Genomic DNA, 26935 nt, shown 5'->3' on the forward strand with positions numbered 1-26935 from the left:
ACTAAATGCCCTGTCCCTTCACCACTAATCAGTGTTAGGGTCAACTGTCAACCTGTTCAGCAGTTACCTTGGATACACCTCCAGATGTTGAATAACGGCCACCGTTGACCTCAAACCTCACTAGAGTTGAAGCACAGAAGGTCCCGCTGTTGCTCTGACTCATGGGAATAGTTTCATCTCTACTTTGCTAGTTTTTTGTTTTGTTTTGTTATTTTTTTTATCTGAAGTGATTTACAGTGAACTTCATGTGTGGATTCAGCTCCTGGCACAAGTCATCATATATGATGTGCAGATTAAAGGGGAATTTCAGCAAAACTCTCTTCATCCTATAAATTGCAATTTACCTCAGATTTAATATATATGGGGGGAAATAAAAAGAAAGCCACAAGCATCTCAACAATCTTGTATATCTTTACCAGAAGCAAATTAAAGAAAGGAAATATTTCTTGAGGGATACTAGCCTGTTAGTTTCCATACTTGTTAAATCAGGAGGACACATGTGCGACTGGCAGCTGTAAATGGCTAATTTTCACCAAAATAGTAGGATAACAATCATTATTCTTTCTGTAGGAAGCGAAAGTGATGGGAGATATGACCACTAACAACTGTTGACTGCATTTTGTTCACTGCAGCAAACTGATGAAACTGAAATGCTGTTGAAAGCTCTGGATCCTGGAGTTTTATAGGATTTTTGTCAAACTACTATTTTTGTAGTTATTAAAATGGTGAGATTAAAGATGTACATGTGTAGCCATTTGATTTCAATAGTACAATTCTGACAAATTCTTTCTACTGTAATATGCAGTCTAGCTGAGCAGAAGTAAACCTTACCACAGCACAGAGCTGCATGTCTATGTGCAGCTTGATAAAACCATGACTGACAGTCACTGCACAGGACTGTTACTTCCAGTTCAGTAGCAATTGTAATTAATATGATAAATTATTGATTTTCTTACTGTATTTTCACAGTAACTTGTCATGGAGTTGTCATGAGACGCCCAGCTGCATTCAAATTATGCTGCTACATCAAACTTAGCTACATGTATTATACTCAAAAAATTTAGTAGTCAAAATATAACTAAGAAAAAACATTTTAAAAGGAACACATGTTGAAAGCAATTCAAGTCAGATGTGTGAGGGTTTAGTTATTTAAGTTTGACTATTTGAACACACAAACTGGTTAGACTGAAAAAAGAACAAAGTCTGTCTTAACAGGAGTAAAGACAGTAGTGCTCTGTGCATCCCAATTGAAACCTTTATTTATAAAAAAGAACAAAAGGAAAAAAACAGTACTGATTTTCTGTACAAATATACATTTTTCACTCAAGCAGAGGACTATATACATGGGCTTTTTGGTGAAGCCCACATAAAAATAAAAGTCTGACACTGATATCACGAGAAAGAAAAAAACATGAGTCCCTTTTGGCACTGTGTTGTTGCCATTCTGTACAGTGAGCTACTGTAGAAGGACTTTTATATTTACACATGAAGAATTATCAAGAAGGTACATACTTTTTATTGAATGCATACAATAAACAAATCTGGAATCAACCAAAAATATGGAATATTTATTAATTTACAGTTTGGTTTATCTGACCATTAGATTTTATCTATAGGAATATCATTTTATATTATATAAGCTTTGAGGCAAAAAAAGGACATAATTCTTCCTATAATTTAGTATCTGTAACATGCATATTACCATCATTCCTCAGCTTTTATCAGAAGATTTTACCCCATAAATTTCTATTATGTTTACACTGTGTGCATGGTAGGAACTCAGGCGCCCCCAATACATGGATAATAATGTTACTTTCCAGCTGGAATTGACATTAACATTAACGAGATACAAGGCTTCTTTTTAGCTACATAAGGAAAGACAATCACTTTATTCAGAGAAATGTGACCCAGTCTGCTTCAGTGATCGATCCTGTTTGGTCTGATATATTTGATGCCAAACACATTCCAGTGAAAAAGTGAAACATTTCTGATTTTTATCTTAAAGTAATGTGCTGTGGATGAACAAGGTGGGCAGCAAGTCTACTTGTGAATTTAACTGAGCCTTGCTTATAAAAAGAAAATCAATCATGCCCTGCATCCTACCACATCAAATGGCTGTAACAGCCACATTCAATCATCTACCTGGCCTCACTCTGTTGGCTTTTCATTGCATTATGGGAAATTCAGAGGTTGTTTTGGATAATCAGAGGCTCTCCCTCAGGTGTTGTCATCTTATCTTTCAGCTCCCAGGTCTAAAAGAGCCATTAAGACCAGTTGTAGGCAAGCTAAAAACACTCAAGAGAACCAGAGACACATATTGGCTGCTTTATCTAGCTGGCCTGGTAATGGCCCATGACTCAAACGATAATAGTAGTATTTCACTTGATATAATCCAAAAATCTGCGGTGTAAAACTATTTCTCAACAAGTTTTTAAAGTGATGAGTTGTATTTTGTCTAGTTATGATGACACATCTAATCCTTTCTGCTCTTGGTTTGATCCAATATGGAGCTCCTAGCTTGTCTATCGACCAAATGTGTGGTGATGGGGAAAGAGGGAAGTACTATCTAACTGGTTATTTGATGAATATCCCATGCATTTATGGAAAATCTTACAAGAGTCCCTGGAAACAGACGTTCTCATTTTTTTTCTGAAGTTGGTCTGAAAGGGTAATTTCAGTCACATTTCAAAAAAACCTCATATTTTATCTAGTCATGCAGATATTTGTCCAGGTTTTGAAATATCAGTCTCCAACCCAGAAGAGTGGGTTCTTTCATTCAGCTTTGGAAAACATTTTTAAAAAACTCAGACTTTTTAAATTACATTGAAGCAGAGCTTTAAGTGAATATTTGAAGTATTTGGTCGATTGTCAGCTAGTCACCTCAGCCAATGAGTGATCAAAACACAGAAAACACACCATCACAACTGTCCTGTTACCTCCAGTGCACCATGTTAAGACACTAAAGCTAAATGGTGAGTAATCTTAAATTATGGTTTGTGTGCATCTGGCAGTTTAGGAGACTGGCATAATTTATAAGACATTACTGTAAGAGATAGAACTAAAATACTTCTGTTTCATCAGAATAATGCCTTGAGGTTATCTGAGGATAAGGGCACCTTGTCTACTGCTGACCTGACAGCGTTTCTTCAGTCCATATAATCATCATACCAATTTACAGTCCACAGAACAGCTCCAGGGTTTTATTAGCTATGGGAAAGAACTGTTTATGTTCCTGAATATTGATTGGACTGCCCTAAACCACAAGAAGAGGATATGTAAACCTTAACTAGGGTGTATGGAATGTAGCAACACTGGTGATGGTAAATTCTACCTGCACTGTGGTTTGCAAACGCAGGAGAGTCACTAAAAGGACATGAAGATGGCAGTATTAAGTGACACAGGTATTGCTCTGTCCCACCTAAGTGGGCTAGGTGCTAGTTTAGAGGTGGCAATCACATTCCAGTATAAGACAGAGAGGTGTCATCACTGGTGCAAAGTCACGCCATAATTAACTAACAATATGGACATCTGAAAAGTACGTATCTCTAAGTCGTTGTACAACAACTTTGGCTTTGAACACAACAATGAGAACGCTCTGTCCTTGGATCAAGGCTTTGCATAACTCCCCCCACCATGCAAACTAGAATCAAGTACAGTGTCATGGGAGAGGGGCGAGGTGGTGGTGAGACTCACAAGACAAGTTGAAAGAGGAAAAGGGATAAGAGGCAGATTATGTATTGAAGGGAAGGAATGTGATTGAAGAATGAGGAATGGAGAAGGATCAGGTTTGTCCTCTCTCCTGAATGGGAGATGAGGCACAAGAGCAGGATTCACTCTGTCTTGTGCGTCTGTCAGTCTGCTGGCTATGGCTGGTATGGAGTAGGTCAGATATAAATGGAGCTCTCCCCCCAAACCTACATTAACTCTGATTAGCGTCATGTTCCTTGTGAAAGACAACTAATTTGCAATGAGTTGTACAGACAATTGTACTGTATGTGTTTAATCGTTACAATGGGCACAAATATGACCAAAGGCACTCTTTACTTCTAATGTATTAAGTATATTAATGTATTAAGAGTGCAGAAGGTGATGGTATTTTCTCTATATATAAATGATTCAGTGAGTCATTTAAAACTCTCAAAACATTTTAACATGGGAGAGTTCAACTTATTGCTCAGAAAAAATACTGTACATAACACATCTCATTTAGCATCACATTCATACAGCTTTGCATTCTTGGATTAAAAATGAAGTTATGCTACACACAAAACAGAATGAAAAAAACAAATAAATGTAAACCATCATAATGTGACAATTTCTCAGTAGGGCTTCTGCTTAACCCTGTAACAATCTTCAAAAATATCAGTACTCCATGATCCTGTAAATGAAATCTCACAAAAAAAAACTCACATGCTTCTCTGAATTCTCTTCGGATCTTTACATGTCAGGTTTGAACAGTGGCAACATACAAGTGTCCAGAATCAATCCATTATTAAACTACTGAAAATGGAAAGTTGTGTACATCTACACATACATGTACACCATTGTTGAGTTGGTAGAGGAAGCAGTGACAAAGGTAATCATTTACTTTATGTTGGTGTTACAACATGTGACTGACACAGGGATCGATGGATATATGAAGTGTGCACAAGAAGTCTGTTTATACAATCAGAGCCATTCATCCCATTTACATAACAACCTACAGTTAAGCTACTTTCATCAGTTCAGTCATAGGCGCAGGGTATTTTAATTTGCAAAGTGGTGGTGTACTGTATGCAGGAAGGTGTTCAAGATTGTTAGATTGGTAAGAACATACTGTAGAAGAGGTGAGTGTTCTTTTTTTGCTTTTACCTTTTGAACTATTATAACCTCTTCAACTGTGTCTGTGAGCAGTCTGTTGTCCTCTGCAAAGAGAATGAAGTTGCCATGCAATGTCTTCATTTTATGCGATTCCAGTCTGTCTCACACTTTCCAATTGCATCCCATTTACTCTCTGGTTGGTGCGCACCTCTTCTTCAATGAGCAACCACCTGCAGCTTCAGTTTCAACACCTCCTTGTCATTCAAAATCATGATCCATAAAATATGATCTTCATCAGAGATGTTGCTCAGATGACAGACAAGACAACACAAGAAGGTGTTCCTATAGTGTTAGTGTAAAGCAGAGATTCTCCAAGAGTTAAATTGCTGAAAGTGTCCATCAGATTGTGAATGGTGAGAATATATCTAGATAATATGACAGGATCCTTATCAAGACCAACTCTTGGATTCAGCTGGTTGCCATGTCCTGAGGCAGCCCGTGTCTGATTACAGTCCACTTTCCATCTCTTCTACACAGTCTGAAAGGCCTTTGTTTGGGCAGGGATCATAACAGGGGTGGCCCCCATACGGGTCAGGTTCCCTGGGCTCAGTTTAGGGGGAGGGCTGGGCTTGGAGTTGGAGTTGAAGTTGGAGGTAGACATGGAGGTGAGTGTAGAACGGGGTTCAGGGGTCTTGGGGACTATCTGATTGTAGCCAGGTGGTGACTGAGCGAAGGTGGAGGCTTGGCAGTTCTCCTTGAGGGCCGCCACAGCAGGAACACAAGCTCGTTGGCTTCTGTGTGCCATGTTGTGTACCATGGACTGGGTGGAGGAGGTGCCTGAGCGAGAGCTGCCAGAGCGGGACGAGGACAGGGAATTGGGCTTCACTAGTTTGGCTTTGGGAGCCTCTGCATCCTCCCTGAAATGATTTCAAAGAGTGCCCTCAACAGATCATATTAACATTTGCTAGTAGAGTGAAAGTGAAATTGAAATTGGCCTGGACAAATGATTACTAACTCTGCATTGTCATATTCAGGTTAAGTAACGTATATGTCAGTCTTAAGTTATATACAGTAAACATTACAAACATTGTTTTATATTTTTACTACTTAGCTGGAGACAACAGACATATGTTTCAATCATCATCCTTGCTGCATCACTGGCTACATTATTGATAGGAAGCAATCCCAACCAGCCAGGGCCGCCAGATTTAATTAATTAATTCCTAATTAATTAAGAAGTACAGGGGCCAAAAAGTCTCTCTGTGTGTGTGTGTGGTAGTGTGTGTGTGTGTGTGTGTGTGTGTGTATGTCTGTAGTGGCAGATAGACTCTCACTTTTGCAACTTTTGCAGAGTAACTATAACTTGCTTGCACCACAGGGTGGCAGTATAATTCCAAATACAAAGCAGCTAACTAGTGCTTGTGGGATTAGATAGTTTTTTGTTCAATTACCCAAAACTATGAGTTTATAGGACAGTAACAATGCTGCAGCTGAGTAGCAGCAAGCAGGCAATAGGAAAGTTAACGTTGTCCTTGTGTTGTAAGCAGTCATGCCCTAAATCCATATTTAACAGTAAATCAGAAAAAAATATTACTTTTCTACTGCTCCACCATTGCAAATTATAAACATGCCATGCTGTTGTGTTGTGTTGTCATAGCCTACAATAGCCTAAATAAACTTTTGGTGCACCTTGACTGCCTTTACTCAAAAAAGGAAATACTTTGGACTTGTCATTTCAATGCAATATCATGAATGAACCAATTCATGTGAACTTTCAAAACGTGTGTGTTGACTGGCTGCGTGTGCCAAATAGGTTTTGCCTATGGGCTGGCTTTATTTTACCTAATGTTCTAGAGTGGACAGTAATGATTGAGACATCTTTTGACCATAAATGTTGCAATATAGGGCTTTTTGGGGTGATACAGTGATTTGTGACATAAAAATAATGTAGGACATTAAAGTTGGGGTGAGGGGGATAATGGCCCCTTGGATCCCCTACTTCTGATGGCCTTGCCATCAGCCTGCCTGCATCATTCATCCAGACACTTACACTTACCAATCCACCAATTTAGCGTAGTATTCCTATAACATTGTAAGACTGACAATGAACGGTTAAAAAAAGAGATCAACATCGAGATTCACTCAACTGTACAGCTTCAGGTGTCTTATGCTATGTTACCTCTGAGGATGCTCTTGTATATGGCAACAAACATCGCCATTCTCCATTCTTAATCATAAGAATGTGAAAATTCATGTTGTGGCTATGACAACATGTGTGGTTATGACTGGTAGAGAAAGTTTCTCTTCATTCAAACCTGATTTCATTTGGAGTCTCTTCTTCTTCATATTTCTTCATCTCCTTTTTGCGAAACACCAACCAGATGATGAGGATAATGAGAAGGACACCGAAGGATACACCAACCACTGCCCCCGCTACCACACCCATTCCCCTTACATCTGTACACACAAAAGTACAAAACACACACAGTTATGTAAGAAAGAGTATGCTGATATTGAGATTAAAGGTAAAAATGACACTAAACACAGTTTCCATTGTGATATATTTATTTAAGGATATTAATCTGTAAAATAATTACAAATGATGCTTTCACTATTCTAACTGTGAATACTACAACCTCAACACTTTAGAGTTTCCACAAGTTGTCCCAAAAGTCTTACTGTACATGAGTTATTATATTTGCAGGTACTTTGTTTTCTAGAATCCTGCCTTTACGGGTCTTGAGGTTTGGCATTGTGTAACTTGTGGTAAACTCACATGGGAGCAATAGAACTTTACTACAGTAGAGAAGCAAGTGAAGCCCACAGTGTACAAAAGATTTGCATTGGTAAAATGTGCTGGTGAAAAATGCGATCTATCCAGAAACATTTTGGATTTTACATCCAGCACCATTTTGGATATTAGGCTCTGTTCAGTGCTGTCAGTTTTACCACTGCAACATTATTTAAGTATTATTACTCCACCATTATTAATGTAGTTGTGTTCATTGTTCATGTTTTGGATAATTTTCAATTATCACATGTTCATACAGTCAAGACTACTGGAGGACAGTTTAAAGGATGAATTGGGTGAATATCCTTTTTTCTTATTGTCAACAAATTTCATAAAACAGGATGGGCCATATGCTCCATTGTTGTCCTTAAAGTATTAAAAACACATTGGTGAGCCACACCCCTGCACTGGTTGACATGTTCCTTCATTACCATGAACACACACACTGTAGTTTATTTTGACCCACACACACCGACCTGCTGCCAGAAATACTCAAGCACCAAATTTGGATTACTCTGCTGAAAATAGTCAACAAATGCACCATTTCCTCCTGTTCCAGTAACATTTGTGAAAAGTACAGTGACCAGCTGTTTTAGGAAATTACTGAACCTTTTAAAAAAATTTATTGTATTTGTAAGCTATTCTTAAAGATTTACATCATCAGTTGGAACCAATGTTCTAGGGACTTAGCGACACAGACAGGGTAGAGAAGTTAGGAAGTACTGACAGACTAACTATGACAATATTGATTTTGGTCTTTTCATGGGCTTTCAAAAAGAAAAACAATATTAATAATCAGCCTTATCTTTTAAGTTTCCATGGAAGTATGACTGTAGATAATGGGACACCAATGTATTTAAGTTATTTTTAATACTGTCCAAAGTCCAAAGCATTGTTTGTGGTCAGCCACATATCAAAGTGAAATGTTTATTATTTAAATCAAGTTAAATTAATGTTTCACTGTGGGATTATGGGCAGGAGTGTGTGAAAATAATTTGTGGGTGCAAATATTGGGACAGAAACTGTGGGAAAGGAACATATGTGCAATCAACCTCATCTTCTAAATTAAAAGTTGCAGATTTTTTGGCCCTTCAATGTTCAGTGTTCAGTGAGTGTTGTCTACTTACAGTGCATCTTGACCTCCACTGTGCAGCTCTCTTCTCCCACATCATTGCTGGCTGTGCATTTATACACACCAGTACTGTCCTTGGTCAAGTTCCTCAGTGTCACAATCTCTGGGTTTTTCAAATCTGAAAAAAGGACATACAACTGTACTGTTGTTTTTGATTGTGGTGTAAATTTAAGATTAGATTTGTGTTGTTAAAATGTTTGTACACTTGAGCTTACAGATATGACAGTTGTTTTTTTTTCAAGTGGAAACAGACAACTTCTCAACTTTCCCTCCCTAGCATTTCCAAGTGGTATTATTGTCTGCGCCAATGTCGCAAAGACAACTGAATCACTTTCCATTTTCCTCAGAGACTAGCCCTGTGAGGAAATGACCTACACCACTTTGGAAAAAAGAAAGAAGAAGCATGTTCACGGAAGAGGTAAACTGAAATTGTCACAATTTTGTACTGATTTTGGGATACAGGCAAAAGCTATTGTAATGATGTGCATTGCATAGTAATAACATAGTTTGAGTGACATTATTGCTTCACACAAACAAGTAACTACAGCCTGGGTTGGCATCAGGGCGGAGGGGGGAGTAATGTTAGAAGAAAACATTAGGAGCAAAGCATGAGTTTGTTCATTCATTTAGTCTATAATGAGACATGAAAGCAGAAAGAAACTTTTAGTATGTGTTGAAAAAAGTGAATTGGGTTGGTAGCATTTTTATATTTTTACAAAATGAAAGAATCCAGGGGAGCTCGGAGTAAAGCCACTGCTCCTTCACATCAAAAGGAGCCAGCTGAGGTGATTTGGGCACCTGATTAGGATGCCACCTGAATGCCTCCCTCTGGAGGTGTTCCAGGTAAGAGACCCAGGGCAGACCCAGGTTGACGCTGGAGAGACTACATATCTCTTCTGGCCTGGGAGTGTTTTTGGATCCAGGAGGAGCTGGAGAGCATTGCTGAGGTGAAGGATGTCTGGGTTTCCTTATAACTTATTTATTTAGTCATTTATTTATTTATTCATTCATTCATTCATTCATTATTATATATATTTGTTCATATGATTTCCATATGAACAAGCAGATCAGCCTGACATCCAGCCTGTCTAGATACCGATGCAGTGTTCTGTGGCTGTAGGGCTGGTAGCTTAGCAAACTGAATTCTAGAGGGCTTTCTTCCCATTAGCTGTGGTAACTAACGGGAAGAAAGCCCTGTATAAATCAACAGAGAAGTTTATTCAGGTAGTATACAACTAAAACATAGCGTACGCAGATATAAGTAGTGTGTCATCAGATTTGCCTGTGCAATATAGCAATAAGACAATAGAAAGAGGTTGGCCACCTAACAAATTATTAACCTACCGGGGAAAACAAAAGCACCATCCTCTTCCTTTTTTGATTGAACAATGGTCGATGCACTTCCTTTGTGCCGTAAATTGAGCCTTCATTTTCCTGGGAGATCATACCCAGTGGCAGACAGAATGAAATAGTGAAAGCAAGGCTTGTATGGAACCAATCTAAACGCAGATTGTGTCATTATTCTATAACCATTATATTGTGCAATCAACATTTACTTCATTATGATAAGTTAAAGCAAAAAAGTTGTCTATTTCCACTTTAAAGATACATGCTTTTGCCAAATGCTTTATGCAAGGTGAAACTGATTTTGTTGTCCATTTCTGAGGTCTTGTATGAGGGTGGTCAGAAGAAGCAGAGGCGGAAGGAGGAAGGAGAGGACAAAGATGAATTCGAATAGACAGAACCTCTGTCTAGCTTATGACAGCAAACTACAGAAGTCAGCGCAAAAAGAAATAAAGGCAAAGAGCTGAGGCATGACAACACGGTCCAGCATTTGTTGAACTGAATCTCTGTCCACCTGAGCAGACTGACAAAAAGTATTTTGCATATAGAGCTGATAAAGAGAGACACCCAGCTGATAAATCAAAACACCATCACTGCTACAAATCTGTCCAAATCACTTCCTAGCTGTAGTGCCTTGTTTGTATTGGATTTTAACCTTAAACTTGGTATCTAAGTAGAAATCTCGGTATATCTGACAGGCAGGCACATACTCCAACAGTATTAGAGTGGACATACCTATCAGGGCTAGTGGAGGCAGCTTGCCAATGTACTTGCCCTTGTCCAGCACCCTCTCCCATTTGTAGTGGATGGGATCAGAGCCATCAGCGGACTTGCAGCTCATCTTAACATCACCGCCCTCTAACAGTTTTCCCTCCATCCAGCACCGCGGCTTGGAAGGCTTCTCTGTGGATAGACAATCAGACATAAACAAATATATGGGTTCGTTCCTCATTGTAGACATATAATCACATCAAAGTAGACACATCAAAGTAAAACAGTCAGACTGTACATCAGCCAGTTACAGATAGGCATTGATGGTCCATTATCAATATTACCAATGTTAATTTTTGAGACAAAAGAACATTCTGTCAGTTAGCAGCTGCAGACCAGCAAAGTGGAGCTTTAGGTGGATGTCTCCTCAGGGAAGTATTGGATGCTTAGGATTTATCAGCACTTAGGTAGGTGACTACAGAAGGAGCTATACGGTGCTTTAGCCAAAAAGTTGAATATGTTGGAGTGATGATGCAGGTCTGATTTGTGTTAATGAACAGTATCAGAGGAAGATAGAAGATAATTCCCAAGTCACTTGGTGACTTCAGAAATGTTTAGTGTTACTGTTGTACCAGAGGCATAGTAATTTGGTCAGTACCATGATGGTACAGTTCCATGGTGTACCATGGGATTACAATGGAATTGTAGCATCATGGCAGTGACCAAATTGCCATGCCAGTTCTTGCAGTACCATGCTATTTTTGTAAGATGACTGGCCATATGTATGTCAGATGAACAGTTCTTACTTAGGTACTGGAAGACCTTCAAAGTTAACAGACATCATTTGACGTTGAATTGGTTTAACTTTACAGGATAGTAGGCAGAAGGTAGAAGTGTCTTTTAGGGATAATGTGAGTGCTCCTTGTACTCAAATAAGGTCTCATCTGGAAAATGTTATGAGTTGTGCTTCTGTTCAGGCATATGTATTGCTACAGTGTAAAGTTTGGTGCAGGTTTAGGTTTAGCCTTTTCCAAAAGTAATTGATTAAAATAAATTAAAATTGCTCTTTTTCCCTTTGGCTGTGTCAATTGTTGGTCTCCATGTGTGTCATGTTTTGCAAGGATACACAATGGCCTATGTATTGTATTAGCGTTGCAAGCTAATGAATGGATGAAATATAAAAAACACATGCTGAAGGAGAGCTTCACTCGCCAGTGATTCAGGGAGGGTGTCTTCATTGTAGGAATATTATGATATGGTAAGATCTGCAATCTACCATTTGGATCTTGAAGTTATGTGACCTGAAAATTATATATAAAATCTTATACAAACAGACTGTACTGGTGATACATATTCCAGGAAATGTGAGGCTGGTCGATTTCATATTCTACAGGTGTTATCTCTAGACCAAGGGGTTTGTTTAGTGAGAAAGGAGGATGAGGAGAGTGGGGCTTAGTAAACAAGAAGCATGCTTGACATCTGGTATAAAGCTAGAAATGAAGAGAAACTGGTGTACAATTATTATGTGAGATCTGAGGATCACTATGATGGAGTAAAGAATGGAGTTGCACTGCTTTAATAAGTGACTCGATGCTTAATGTGTGAATGTCCAGCTGCCTCTGGGAAATGGAGTGGCTTCAGTAGACTGGAAGAGAAAGCAATACATAATTTAAAAAGGGTTACTGCTGGGGTTTGTTTATGCCAGTGATGTATTGGATAGTAAAGAGGTGTTTGCTCTTCTTATGGATCTGTATGCATTATAGATGTGCTGTTTTCCTTTACAGATTTAATACCAACAGATTGTATAAGCAATCAGAGTCAGCTAATTGATGAGGGGGTCTTCTAACTGAATTTTAAACACTTTGTTGAGCCAACTCTGCACTCTGGCCCTTTTAATGAAATGCATAGCGAGCATGTCATATGCCTAAAGAGTGATGGTTTTTGATCAGGAATATGTAGAAATAGGAAATTATACATTCTTAACTTTTACATATTTATCGACTTAACACAAGACAAGACAATCACAGAGCATGAGAAAAACAATTCATCCCTGTTTGCTCTTGCATATTCTGCCAATACATAGTAAGTTGAGGAGATCCCCCTGCATTAAAATAATCTCCTATATATTACTGGACTGAATTTTCAAACACACACTATGGTCTACATTTAATGACAGCTCAAGTGCTAAGAGCTTTGGGGTTTCATGGCGCTTCCATGTGCACAGTGTTCTCATGAGTCCTCTCTCTCTGTGGTTTCTCTTATTGAACCAATGTGCACTTACCCAGCACTATGAGGCTGATGGTGCTCCAGTGGTATTGTGCACCAGTCTTGACTTTGCAGCTGTACTCTCCTGAGTCTATCAGAGACAAGTCACTGATCAGCAGAGAGGCATCACCTTTCAAGTACTCTCCAGCGAAAGCCACGCGGCCACGCTCTTCTTCATTGGGGTCAAAAACCCGTCCAGCGAAATAAGTGATCACCTGGTGAGGGAAGTGAAACAGGTGGGTGGGTTGTGATGGGGTAAACAAGGTAGAAAATGCAACAACAAGGATATATTTCAAAATGAATCTCTCTGCCAACTAGTAATTAAACTCATACAGAGTACACAGCCAGATAGAACATGGGTAAAGATAATGTATACAGACTGTACATTTTTACTTTAGAAAACATGACCCCTTCCAATCCCCTGTATATCTATGCTCATTTTGTCTAATAATTATTTTTTGCATCTTATCTTTTCAGAATGCCTGAGCAGATGTGTTACAAGTAAAACTTGAATCACTAAATTCTAAATGTATTTGCAATTTGATGTACAATATATTATGGATGATTTACAATATGCTTTGCACAGTTTTGCTGTCTATGTGAGGTCTTGCTGTCCTTGAACAGAGTTGGTAAGTCCCTAAAATTTGGTTCTGCTATACAAAGGCAGATAACAGTACCTCCTACAGAGGCAGTACATCTTCAGACTGGCTGACAAACTGTGCAACAGATATTTATATTGTACATGTATATTTCATTTAGTGATAATTTTAATTTATATTAGAACGTCCAGAAGATTCCTGTATGTCCTGCTTGTGAGTTCATGTTTGTGTGTGTTTGCCCATCCTCCAGGGGACTGGGTGGGAGCTGGGAACTAGGGGCTTTGAAGTTGTATGTAAATGTTCAAAAACCCAATGAAACTTTTGAATATGAAGTAGTATGTATGCCTTCCTCCATCATAACTGGAGTCCGCTACTGCCTATTTAGTTATGTAGGATAACAAACTGAATAACCGAGAAGTTGGTTTATCAAAATAGATATATTTCAACTACTGATAACAGGCAGGAAACAATCAATACATTAATTTAGTTTTAGCTTTAGCTAAGGCAAGCCAAGGCTATCTCACCACTTAGCTGTTCCTCTGTGACAGAATGTAGTGTGGTGGAGGGTTGTTTAGATTAACAAAACCAGACTGAAACTCCAGCTGTATGGTTTGGTTTTTGGCTCTGTAAATGCAAATTTCACATGCTATTTTCAAGGAAATTATACACGTGTATGATGTAATGATTCTTTATGTGGTAAAACAGATTTCAAAATGTCAGTTTCAATTTTGACCACATATGTAGAACTGCGTTTTAGCTTTGCAGGGCAGTGTTGATTCTCATGCCACGTACATACAAACTTGATCTGGTGCTTCAAAATGCAAAACTGAAGACTCCACTAGAGATTGCAGTCTTTTTGGCCATGGTTTTGTCTGCTTATGGTAATTACATAAACAAATAAGACCATGTTCTCTAGTGTTCTATCCTGAATAAACGTTTACCCTCTTGCATGGAGCAACACTCACCACTCTCTTCTTATTGGTTGGCTTGAGAAGTAGCCACTCAATGTCCAGCGTGGGGTCATCACCCACCCAGAACTGATGGTGGCAGGGAAGCGTGGCATTGTCTCCAACAACCCTCTTCATCTCCGTCTGGGCGCATGTTGTCAGCACACCCAGCAGGACTGTAGAGAGACAGACCAGTTCAAGATTACTGCATAAGATATTAAATATTGATAGAGTAGTACAGCTCCAGGTGTGATTCAGACACTGAACTGCTGAAAGACAAACACAAGTGAAGGTGGCAGGGGGCTTTATTTTAGTTTTAGCATTTCACAGGCTAAATGTGTGGATGATTTGCCCACAGCAATGTCACTTTCCAACAATATTACCTTCACATTAGGTGGTTAAAATGAAAAGTACCTCACATCCCGTATGAATTCATCATAACAAATGACTAAATATTAACAGTCACTTTACATGGACAGAGGCCTGTCTGTAGGGACAAATGGAACAGTGCATGGAAGTGGTGTCAGGCACTGATGTAAACAGATTTACAGAGCTCATGAGCAGCATGTGACGGCAGAATTTGCTTCTGTCTGCTGGCGATTTCATAGTAATTCTGCAGCAAGTAATAGCATTTTCTCTTTTTTCACAAACACACATTTTAAAGAAATGGTGAATCATTGTCATGACAATCTATGCTTTTCCACTGATATTCAATGGTGACTTAAATCCAATACGGTCCACATAAATTGTATTTCTCATTACAAACAAGCTTGGTCTTTCTGAAGTTTCCATGCGATTCATTTTTACATGTCAAGACAAACACCAACCTAATCAATACAGTTATAGTACAATTGTATAGGAAATGACATATGAGCTATGCCATGCCAGACAACAGATATAAGAAACATTGTTTTCTGGATGGATTGTTTTCAAGTAACATCATGATTTCTGTAAACTGAATGTTGAAAAATGAGGTATTTGATTATGTCACAGATTTTTTTAGTTATAGCATGGGTCAGCGGCAAGAGCTTGAATGAAATGATCAAATCCAATCACAGGGTGACCCAGTAAATGCATAGTTAGGGGGATTAAACCAATGTGGATGAGAATGGAGGACATTTCACCTATGGTAAATAGTTTCTATGAAGTGCCACCACACAACAGATACAGTTAAACCCACTTATATTACATATCGACTTTCAACCATAAATGCCTCACAGAGTCACCATTGGTACACACACACATACACACACACACACACACATACACACAGAACCCCACAGTCCACACCAGGTTACACTAATAATAAGCCTAAAACAAAGAGGATACATAGCACAATGGGTAAGATCCAGAGGGGATATCAGCTTACCAACCACAGCAGGACACAGAGTGATACTGGCACTGCTGACTGGGGTAGAATTACCAAGAGGCTGAGGATGAAAGCCTGAGCTGCCAGTTGTTTCCTCTTTTATTCATTTATCTTTCTTTGGACACTGATCAACTGTATGGACTGTGATGTCCTGCTAGCCAGACACATTTGTGCCTGGCATGCAAAAATAGAACAGAAAATGTGTGTGTCTGTGTGTGTGGATAGCCTCAGAGTGTGTGCATGTACTTGAGTATAAACTGGCACTGTGTTGTGTTTGTTATGGAAAAATCTTACTTTAGGGGATACAAAGTGGGTTACACTGGGTCAAGCATGGGCCTTGAGGTCACACTACATTTCTTAAGCAGAAGGAAACATTCTCTCCTGTCCTTGAAACTCAGAGTAACCGTCTGGCTGTTTGGGGAAAGCAGCAGCCACTCTGTTAAAGAGTGAACCGGCATTGTCCCGGTAACCAAGGTCAGGGAGATTGCTTGAGAATCCCTTGACAACACAGATAGGTGAATGCATAGACTCATGGGCAAAGTGCAGTTCCTTGTTTAGAAACTAAATGAACCAATAGACTAATCTTTCATATTGTAGGCTGATCTGTTGGGGTTAAAGACCAAAAGTCTGACTTTCAGAGGGCAGAACAGGAAGAGACAGTATCTTAGTGCAGAACACCTTGATGTTTACTGTTTCTGTTCTCCGCTTGGCCAAGTGTTCAATAAATATTCTCAGTATAAGACATCAAGGCTTCTGGAAACTTTGTTCTACCTGATGAATTGACCATTGATCAGCATTCCTCCACAATAGTGTTAATAATGTATTCCAGTTTTACTGTGTGCCAGTGCCTCTCTCTCTCTGTGTGTGTGTGTGTGTGTGTGTGTGTGTGATCCTCAGCAGATGATGAATGAATATGTGTTCTGCAAGTGTGTGTACAGTTAGTGTGTTTCACCTACAGAACTTGTACATATTTGATGTTTTTGTATATTTCTGTTTTGACTGTTTGTGTCTTAGCTATAGAATATGCAGGTCTATGTTTGTGTGTACCAACATGCAATTGTATGTGTGTGTGGTGGTGAGGTCAAGTGTTGAACATGCATGACATCTAGGAATATGTCCATTTGCTGTAGAACATACTGTATATGGGTAATTTCAAACAGGCATGTGTCCAGAATGAGCTATGTGTGTGCATTTTTATGAATACAATGCCACTGAGTGCATTTTTTTTGTATATTTATGCTGTGTGTGTCTCTGTGTGTGCATGCATGTGGCACATATGCAGGCACACTCCTGTCTGTGAGCGATTATCGCCACAAAAGGTCTGGAGCCTGTTGGCTGGTGGGGAGGCTCACTGAAAAGAGGCATTGAGAGCTTTGTTTCTGTGAAGAAGCCCTGGAGTGAGCTGTGCTCCAGTAAACTTACTCCTGCTCCTCCCAGTAGACTTCTCACTGGACCAATTATAGTAGCACTGGGAGCCGGTGGGACGCAGCACGGACCCAGTTACCCTTCAAACTGTCGAAAGTCACATCGCCTTCCTGCCTGCTTGCTCATATGCAAGTCAGCACATCGCCTGCTCTGGGGTTGGTACCACAGAAAGCTCTGATCTATGGAAAAACACTTAAAATAGAAAAATAAAAAAGGAAAGGAGGACAAACTCCAGCCTCCAAGCTCACTTCTCCAAGATCTCCTAATTGTTTCTTTCTTCTTCCTCTTGTTGGGTGGTGATGCATTCTTTTATTAAAAGAAGCATCAACTAAATTAAGTGCCTTTCTCTCTTTCATGCTTGTGTTATATTTCAGCTGTAATTTTAGCTCTTACAATCAATCTGGTTATTGTTATCCTGCTGTTTGGTGTCTGATTAAATAATTGCAAGTAGTAATGATAAATAACCCATCAAATCAATAGCAGTATAGACAGACAGTGAGCCCTGAAGAGTTGAGCTGAGCACATGTGAAACTCACTGTTTAACTTGTACAAGAAAATATAAGATGGACTACGAAAAACACATTCTAAAGGCTTTCCATAACAACCGGTAACTGAGGTTTAGAACTCTGGTTGTTTCATGGCTAGGGTAAAGCATAAGGGAAGGCATTTCATGCTTAAGGGATAGGGTTAGACACATCCTCTCATGCCACACATTGCAAATTCCAACACAAACATTATTGTTCTTTGAGTTTAACCTGGACTCTGCATGGCTGAGACTCTTGCCTGAGGATCTCAGGCAGCTTTCCGGCTAATACATGTATAAAAGATTGCTGATCTAACCAGAAGCTTCAGTAATCCATGGTTACTACATCAATATAAACTACAATAGAAGTACTAAATACATATAATGGCTTAAACTAAGAACAAAAGCAAATTATAGATAATTAAAAAATTAAAAAATCTCAGCATATTCTGCAGCATGTATTTGATAGGATGTTTAAACCATGGGTTCAGCCACATAAATATCTCTATCAGCTATTATTTCATTGGCTATTGTTCTGTAATTTGATAGTGTGGTTATTAGTTGCTGATATTAGTCATGCTAAACTTAAAATGAAGTGAAACGTGCATCTCTATAATGTCTCTACTGCCTGGTCAGGATGGAAGCAGAGCCAAAGGCCCAGAAACTGATTTCCTGGGTCTTTGCATTCGACAAAGTTTTATCTAAAATGTAAAATTAAATGTTAAAGTCTGATATGCACACCCTAAAGCGATTCTTCTCTCTCTCTCTGAGAAACAGCAGTGAGTGAACAATCTGTCCAGAGAGTTAGATTCATCAGTGATTGCTGCTAACCCCATCAGGCAAGAAGACAGTGGGCATTCCCCCTTTGCAGACATCAAGGATTTCAGGGTAATGAAGTTCTTGGAACTATTTCCTCACAATATGAAACAGGCCACATTTCCAAGTACAACTATGCCCTTGAATGGAGATAGAAGATAATTCAGTCCTACATCTACAGTGCCTTCCTTTTTTTATGGTATAGTATGGTTAGGTGAAATAGTACACATTCTAGTTTCACTGTCTGAATGAAATGTGCAGTAAGTCCCCATATCTAAGGTTCCTTTCAAAACAACTCATATGATCTTTTCAAAGAAAATGCATGAGTGTTTTCTACCGTACTACTTGGTGAAGGTCACAGAAAGATAATTTTCTTGGCATAAACTTAGAAGGATGCACAAAGCAGGAGACTGCTTTGTACACCCAACCATCCACCTCTGTCCTGGGAGGTTTTGTTGCAGCATGACAATACAACAGCACTTTGCCTCTGATACTGTGAAATGACTTTTTTTTCCAATGACAGCAAGAGGTTGTTTGTCAGGACAACAACAGTTTATCTGCCAAACATTTCTGTTGTTTCTTGTTTTCCTGGTGAGGACAGTCTCACACGTGTCCATCAAGGACAGATCCGATGACTCATTTAACATAGGCACACTCTTCCAATCAGAAATGTGAAATTAGTTTCATTTTGGAAGAACATACATGATGACAGACAGCTCTGTAAAACAAAATAAATCTGTCTCTGTACAGCAAACAGCTTAAGGCACAACAGAATCCAATTTTTTTATTTTATTTTATTTTTGCAGTCTATTTAGTGGCCTGATGACTTGTCATGAGACACAGTCTGCTCAGATTGTATTCACACTAATGCATGTACAGCAGGAGCTCTTTGGAAATACACACATACACCCATACACACATGTGTGTGTGCTCACTCAACCATGTGTAACATGTATAAAATCTTGAGTGTTAAAGTCCATCAGAACAGTTAAGGTGATTCCAACGGCTTGTGCTGTGTGTTCATGACATCAAGGGTTCAAATGCAGCTGATGACCTCAGTGGCCTGTCATCTCTGCCCATGTTTCCTGTCACTCTCTGCTGGGCACAATCTAATAAAGCACAAATACAATATGATAGCAATGGTGGGCTGAAAAATTGTTCTTGATAGCGGGTTACCTTGAAATACATCTTCAGGTCAGAAATGGTACTGTATTAGCAGCTTGTCTTCCAGCTGCTCATGCAGCGGCTGGAATCCCAGTTAGACAGGCTGAACAGCAGTGACACATATTGATACAATTTCTTAGACGGAAAAAAGTTTATATTCTTGCTTTAATAGTTCTGAAAAAATAATTGACAATTACATATGATATGAATGCCACACAAACCACACATTTCTCATAAGGAGTCTGATGTAGCTGCATGGAAATTAACTGGTGCACTACTGCAATACATTTAAAATCATTAAAGGCCAAAATGCACTAGAGGCTGGCCATTTATTGAATAGTTTTAAATGGGTGTATGTGTCAACCTGCCTTGATGCTCCAATTCTAAGTTATGACTGAAATGCTGTGACTTGTTGCTTGTTGTTGCTTTCAGTGTATCTGAACAACACATTTCTTTGCTTTTATCTTCAAGCTGTGGAACTGTAGCTGATATCCTGTATGTACAAACAGTAACAATGTCATCTCTTCACTTTTGATTGGAATTTGAAGATATACTGCAGCCGGTGTCTCAGCAAACATGAAAAGACCTACTATACTTCATGAACTACATTCTCAAGAGAGCCTGGATGTTTTCATTACACTGTGCCAACAGTAACAGCACATACTGTCTGTACTGTAAACTAGAGTGCACCATGGACTCGCCTGCAGCATCTCAACCAAGAAGATTTTGTGTCAGCCAAGATCTGGCAACCATTCCCTCACAACACAGTGCAGAGAGTGTTGCTACACTGCACCACACTGCGCAGGACTATGAGGGACAGAAAGTAAATGTCAAGTATCTTCATGACCCAAAAATGGAAACCAGACACACAATCAACATTAGAAGGCTCTATGAGGAGGACAAGCCTATGCTAACAGCTGTACTTACTGTAAAAATCTGCAGCCTCTGGAATACAAGCAGAGCTCAAACTCTCCCAGCAGCACACAAATAGTTATGGCTACAAATAAAAAAAGTTGCTGTCTATCAAATTTCAGCCAAATCCACGTGTAACTTTTTGCTAAACTGAAACTGAGAGTTTGACAGTAAAGAGATAAATCCATAAGCTCTTTTCAACTTTGTGTTAAAGACAACTTCTAGCAAACTATCTGAGAGAGGTGGAAAAGGAGTGAGAGGTCAGAAAGCAAAGAGAGAGACATAAAAGGATAAAAAGAATTAATGTACATCTTGCAAATAAATGGTTTTCATTTCTGACATTTACTCAAACAACCTCCAAGAGGAGATTCCAAGGAAAAGTTAAAAAATAATAATTAGTTGTAGATGTGAATGTTTGCAGCTTACAGGGAGGTAGTCTGACAAGCAGTGAATAATGTATGTATATGTTATGTTATCTGACGTCTCTCCACCCTGCTGTACCTGTTTCTCTGCACATTAGCTGCTCCCTGAAGCATGTAATCATTTGACTGCAGCTTTGAAAACTTGAGGAGAAGCAGGGGAACCAGTGCTCAGAATGAATCATCTTTTATATCTCTTGCTACCATTGCTATTGCTTCAGCCTGAATGAATGAAAAACATCCCAGTTTAATGTATTATCTGTGCAACAATGTCAAACTATGCAGATAGTTTGTAATGTAGGAATTGCAAGATGCTCATAAAGGAAAATAAAACAAGTGTAAAGTCACTTTTGGATAGAGATCTTATTGGATCAGAAGAATTTAAGCCACCTTCTACTATAAGTTGTAATGTGAAACTTCAGGCTTACAGTTTGATCATAGTTCCAATATCTCTGCTTTCCAAAGGTTTATGCTATATATGGGTGTTTAATCAATGGTGATCTCTACCTTCCACCATATACACAGACTTACAAAGAATGATACACAATAAACACATACAGTACAAACTGTATCCATCTGCTCTTCTGGTATAAAGCAGAGGTCCATCCACGGATATTTTCACTGTGGTATCACAGTCTGCTAGCTATTTTGTGATAAAATGTTGTGATAATTGACTTTTTGTTAGGGTTAGGGTTAGGGTTCTTTTAGGGTTCTTTTCATAAACCTACCTCAGCTTCTACTTCAGTCAGTCAGTCTTATATTTCCCACAATGACTTTCTGACAACCCCCAGAGAAGGACATGAAGCTTTTTGATCCTAGGTTTGCATGTGGGTATATGCAAGAAAAAAAAAAAATCCTAAAAATAAGAACTTGTAAGCAAGATAATTCAGCTGTGGGTTTATTGTGGAGGTGGAAGGTAGAGTTGTGTTGCTGACTGGCATCACACTGAGGCTCATCTTGGTGTACAGTATATGTGTCTCTCTCCTCCAATGAATTTCTCTTTGTAAGATTGCAGAATGTCAGAATAAAATCACATCTCAAGAAAATCAGGTTCTTTGATTCTGACACCAAAATCAGATGGTGTTTTGAATACATATAATTAAAAAAATCCAGTTCATCTGCCCTGTAAATATTTTGACTTGACATGTGAACTATCTTAATTGTACTGCTACAGAAATACCACACTGGCCAATGATACATAACACCTGTCTTAAGACCATAATGATATTATTGAAAATATTGACCGACCAACGCCCTTGCACATGATATACTTTAGCTGGAATTTGTGTAGGGGTGAGAGGGGTGTACTGGGAAAGAAATTCAGCCCTGGACTTATCAGCTGGGATCAATGTGTCTCACATATAGGCTCCAACATTGACAGGAGCACCGACCCATGGATACAAAGAGACGCAACGGATCCATTTTACCAGCCTGCATGGCGGCTAACAGCTAGTTAGCATGGATAACTGTGTTGTGCTGTGTGTAACCCATAGACTATAAAATCAAGGTGTAGCCACAGTATTTCCAGTTTAACAGCACCATGCTGGGCAGGTGACAGGTGTGTTTACAGTGTTGGTGTGCTCTGAAAGATGTCACAGTGTGGATATAAAGTCACACAGCTGATGGACTGTTAGCCTAGCATGCTAATCCTATGTAAGCATATGGATGAGTTCTCTTTCAACTCAAACATGCCAAGATATGAGTGGAAAGTATTGTTCTTGCAACTCATTTATATCCCTTTTTTAAACTCGAAAGTTACTTAACTATGTCATGTGATATGCTACACTACAAATATTACTGGGACCACTACAGATAATTGCAGATGAACATTTAATATCTAGGAATTCATATTATAGACACTACCACTGACTATCCCTGTAACAAATTGGCCATAATTACACACATTGACCATACACAGTCCAGCCATATACTAGGTTTTGACCTGTCTTGTTTCTTTGGTCATCATTTCTATTGGTTATGATAAAACTGTACTCTCCAAACTAATTTCAGGGATCCAAAACATGGCAGCATCCCTATAATGAAGTCCAATGGATCAAGAAACACAAGCAGTCAGATGATCAGACAGGTTGTAAAAAAAACAACAGTGTGTCTGGGGGAAACTAATACACAACTAATATAAAAACAGTAGAACCAAGAAGTGTAAACTATGATGCATGTTTAAACAGATAGTTTGAGTAATAATTTAAACTTTGTTCACCTTTTCTTTTCTTTTCTCTCTTTCCAAATAATGTTGACTAAGCTAGGGGTTTGTTTACAACCAGTGTGATCATCTGACTGCAAACTTGAAGCCTTCAGTGCACATATACTGAAAATCAACTTTTCAGTGAAGAAGGAAACATCTTGTGCTCAGCAGTTCAGCTTTTGAAATGAAAAATATTTGCAGATTTATAGATAGATTTTTCAATGAGGGAAAAGGAGATGTAATAAAAAAATAACTTTCACTAGATAATTGAAATAACTGTGGATAAACCATATCAGACACAAATACTACTACTACTACTACTACTACTACTACTACTACTACTACTACTATATATAAAGTAGTCATACTTTATTCCTGAGTCATATGTAAATTCCATTGGGACGTAAAAAACAAACTGCAGTTACTTTAAGCCTGATGAATACCCAAATAGCTGTAAACTTCCCCAACTCAATGTGGAACTTTTACATATGTTACATTCAAGCCCTAGCAAAATGAGTTCACACAATGTTGATTAAGCCCATCACTGCCAGATAAATCTATTTTACAGTATAGAGAGTTTTAAAATCTCATTTCGGGAGCGACACAGCACAACAACAGCCGTTTGTTAGACTTTTATATAGTAACTTTGCTGATGGTAGAAACAATTCTGTAGAAACAATATTTTGTCATATTTAGAAATCTATTCTAATCCTGTACTGAATTTATTATTTTTCTAAAAAGATAATAACAATAAAAAAAACAATTCCTTAGCAATGAAAAAGAACTGATAAGAGGTAAGGAATCGGACTGATAAGTGCAGGACTGACTATGGGAGGATAAGAAAATTGCAGTTCAAATCCATTCACTATAAGCCTGTTCTACCAATGTGTGATTATCATTTTTTATGGCACAGAGTGCATTTTTTTTAAATAAATATTGTAATGATAATAGTCCAAAAATATGTAAAAATTTGTAGTTTTTAGTCAAATAACATCAAATTTTCTTGGAGGAGGACCCCCAAACTCCCCAACCAAAACCCCTGTGGGCCTTTGACCTGGTTATTTTATTTGACGCTGTCTGCCAGACAGTTGCAAGTATGATTATTTAATCAACTGGATAGCATCATAAAAAACAACAATCATATCATATCAGCAAAATGGCGCAAAACAAGGAAATATTCTGTTGAACCCCTTAGCTATAGATACATATTCTTCTGCTTTTTTCCCAGTAGTCTCAGACTTCTTTCTTGGTAGGCTGCTCTTGATTTCCGTTGGAACAATTAATAAGAATTCTTCTCAGTTGGCACCAGCACCTAATTACCGCTTTCTGATTGGCTGCTGTTCGTGATCAATAACAAGACCTAATTAAAATTTGAATGTCAAATTTCTAACCGTTGCATTTGTTAACACCCATAAATATAATTCACATGGCTTTTTTCTCCCTGGGAAACTAATGATAATGATATTCCAACTATCCAGTTAAACAAATCTGTTATTTGGAATCCAGTGACATGCTTTTTAATGTTATAACACAGAATAATAATCAACATTAATACTGAGGGAAGACAATTAGCCCACATTTTAAGTGATAGGGGTGGTAAGGGACCTGGAAAATGGATAGGGGGGCACTTGCCCAAAAAAGGTTGAGAACCACTGCCCTAAATGCTCATGCTTAAAAGCACCTAACTTCACCTCTAACACACTAATGCACAGCCAATAAGATCTTGCCACTGAGCGATAAAATGAGAGCCATTTGGATTCTCATGCCAATGGATCATTAGGTTTGATGCTTAAATTCATCATTTATTTCATTTTTCAGCAGCACCAAAGTCCAGACGCCCTTGTCAGCACTAACATGCTACTACAAGTACTAAGTTTTATATACATTTTGCTGACTGTGCATCTTGGCAACAATCATTAAGAGAAATGTGTTACGATCAAAATTGCACCATTTGGCATCACTGATGGTGTAATTCACAATTTCTGCAAAATTGTCCCTCAGATTTCATGCACTAAATAAAAGTGCTATATAACATACTGTCAGTTCTTGAGTCTGAGACCCAGTGACACGTCACTGCTGCTGTATATATGGAGTTTTCAGCACCTGCTGCTACAAGGAAGCAGAACTGCTGGTTATATAGCATTGACCCTCCCCAATCAATATATGTAATACACTTTAGAACTGCAAGTCCTTTTTTGCTGCAATTTGCAAGTTCTGTGCCCATTGGGTGGGAAATGGTGCTGACTGTGTGTTGTCCTAACACATACTATAACATAAATTGCAGATGAGAGTTCTCCCTATTATGGAAGTAATAGGGGATAACACAACATTGCAGACCGTGGCTGCAGGGGAGACTCACTCCCTGGAGTTTGCTGATTTTTTTAGGTGTCACACTCCATGTAGTACGATGCTGCCACAGGCGAGGACATCCTCCGCTTTACTGTCAGAGCTAGATTTCAGGTGTTGCATACTTGCAACCTGCTGAGAAAAGGGATGTAGTTGAGGGCAAAGTTGTCTAAACTTTCTTTCATCACACTTTATATTTGCAGGAGAAGGAGTTTTACCACCTTTACCACACACACTGCAGTTTACAGTACCAGTTTATTAGGAAAGCATGTACTATTTAGTGCAATCTAACACAATAGCCATCACCCAACAACATTATGTTTTTGAAGCTTTAATATTCAGTTTGTATTGACACTGTGTCATAGAAAAGTTGATTGAGTCTGTCATGTGTGAGGCTATAATAAGTGATATTGTTGTAGTGTTCTTCAGGATGTGTCCCTGAGACAGTCTGGTCAGACTATATTCATACCCGTACATTTGCAGCAAGAGCTCTAGGGATCACACACAGACATGCTCATTCAGCCATGTGTAACAGAACATCTTGAGTGTTAAAGTCCATCAGAACAGCTAATGAGTGACATATATGAAGAGAACTCTGAGGAGGCAGAAATGTTGATTCCCTCACTAACACATTTGATGTAAAAATGGCTCACAGTCAGACATATTCTCAATACATCAGATGTCACTTCTGTCTTTTACTAGCCAAGAGAAGAGGTTATTATTAACACAGGCTCCCTTTTGCCCCTTAAGTAAAACGCGGCTTGTCACATAGACTGACAAATTATCAGTTCTTAACTGCACATGTCAGGGGTCGCTGTGAGCCGATGGTAATTTTTTGAGACTGCCCTCCCAAGAAAAACGACACAACAGATCGTAATGTCAGTCACCCAAAAATGACATATAGTAATGTTTGAGTGATGGACACTATCTAGCAGTCGTCGTATTTCTGACCCAGAGCAGCGGTGCATTTCAGATGACATAAATAGAAGTTGACAATTTTCCTCATTGCTAGGGGAGGACTAGGGGTGGATGCAGGCATTAACCCAACAGTGGACTTTGCTACAGAAGACTGCTGTTCGTTTCCTGTTCTATCTTACACAGCTCTGCCCTCCACTACGTTCTATGGATAATACTCTCCTCCTATCACACACACGCAATCACCCCTGTAC

General features: G+C 38.8%; 1 protein-coding gene across 1 annotated transcript in view; it reads right to left on the reverse strand.

The window, feature by feature from the left end:
* Nucleotides 1–1249: 1249 nt before the first annotated feature.
* The window catches only part of LOC121910773 (CXADR-like membrane protein), a 108809-nt gene continuing 83123 nt past the window's right edge, over nucleotides 1250–26935 (reverse strand). The window contains exons 2-7 of the mRNA XM_042432096.1: nucleotides 14608–14765; nucleotides 13060–13258; nucleotides 10803–10970; nucleotides 8719–8841; nucleotides 7116–7257; nucleotides 1250–5717 (exon numbers count right to left, since the gene is read on the reverse strand). Coding sequence (XP_042288030.1) covers nucleotides 5330–5717; nucleotides 7116–7257; nucleotides 8719–8841; nucleotides 10803–10970; nucleotides 13060–13258; nucleotides 14608–14765 — 1178 coding nt within the window. The 3' untranslated portion in view covers nucleotides 1250–5329. The remainder of the gene's footprint in view (nucleotides 5718–7115; nucleotides 7258–8718; nucleotides 8842–10802; nucleotides 10971–13059; nucleotides 13259–14607; nucleotides 14766–26935) is intronic.

Source organism: Thunnus maccoyii, chromosome 13, assembly GCF_910596095.1.
Source record: "Thunnus maccoyii chromosome 13, fThuMac1.1, whole genome shotgun sequence".
In the NCBI taxonomy this organism is placed as follows: domain Eukaryota; kingdom Metazoa; phylum Chordata; class Actinopteri; order Scombriformes; family Scombridae; genus Thunnus; species Thunnus maccoyii.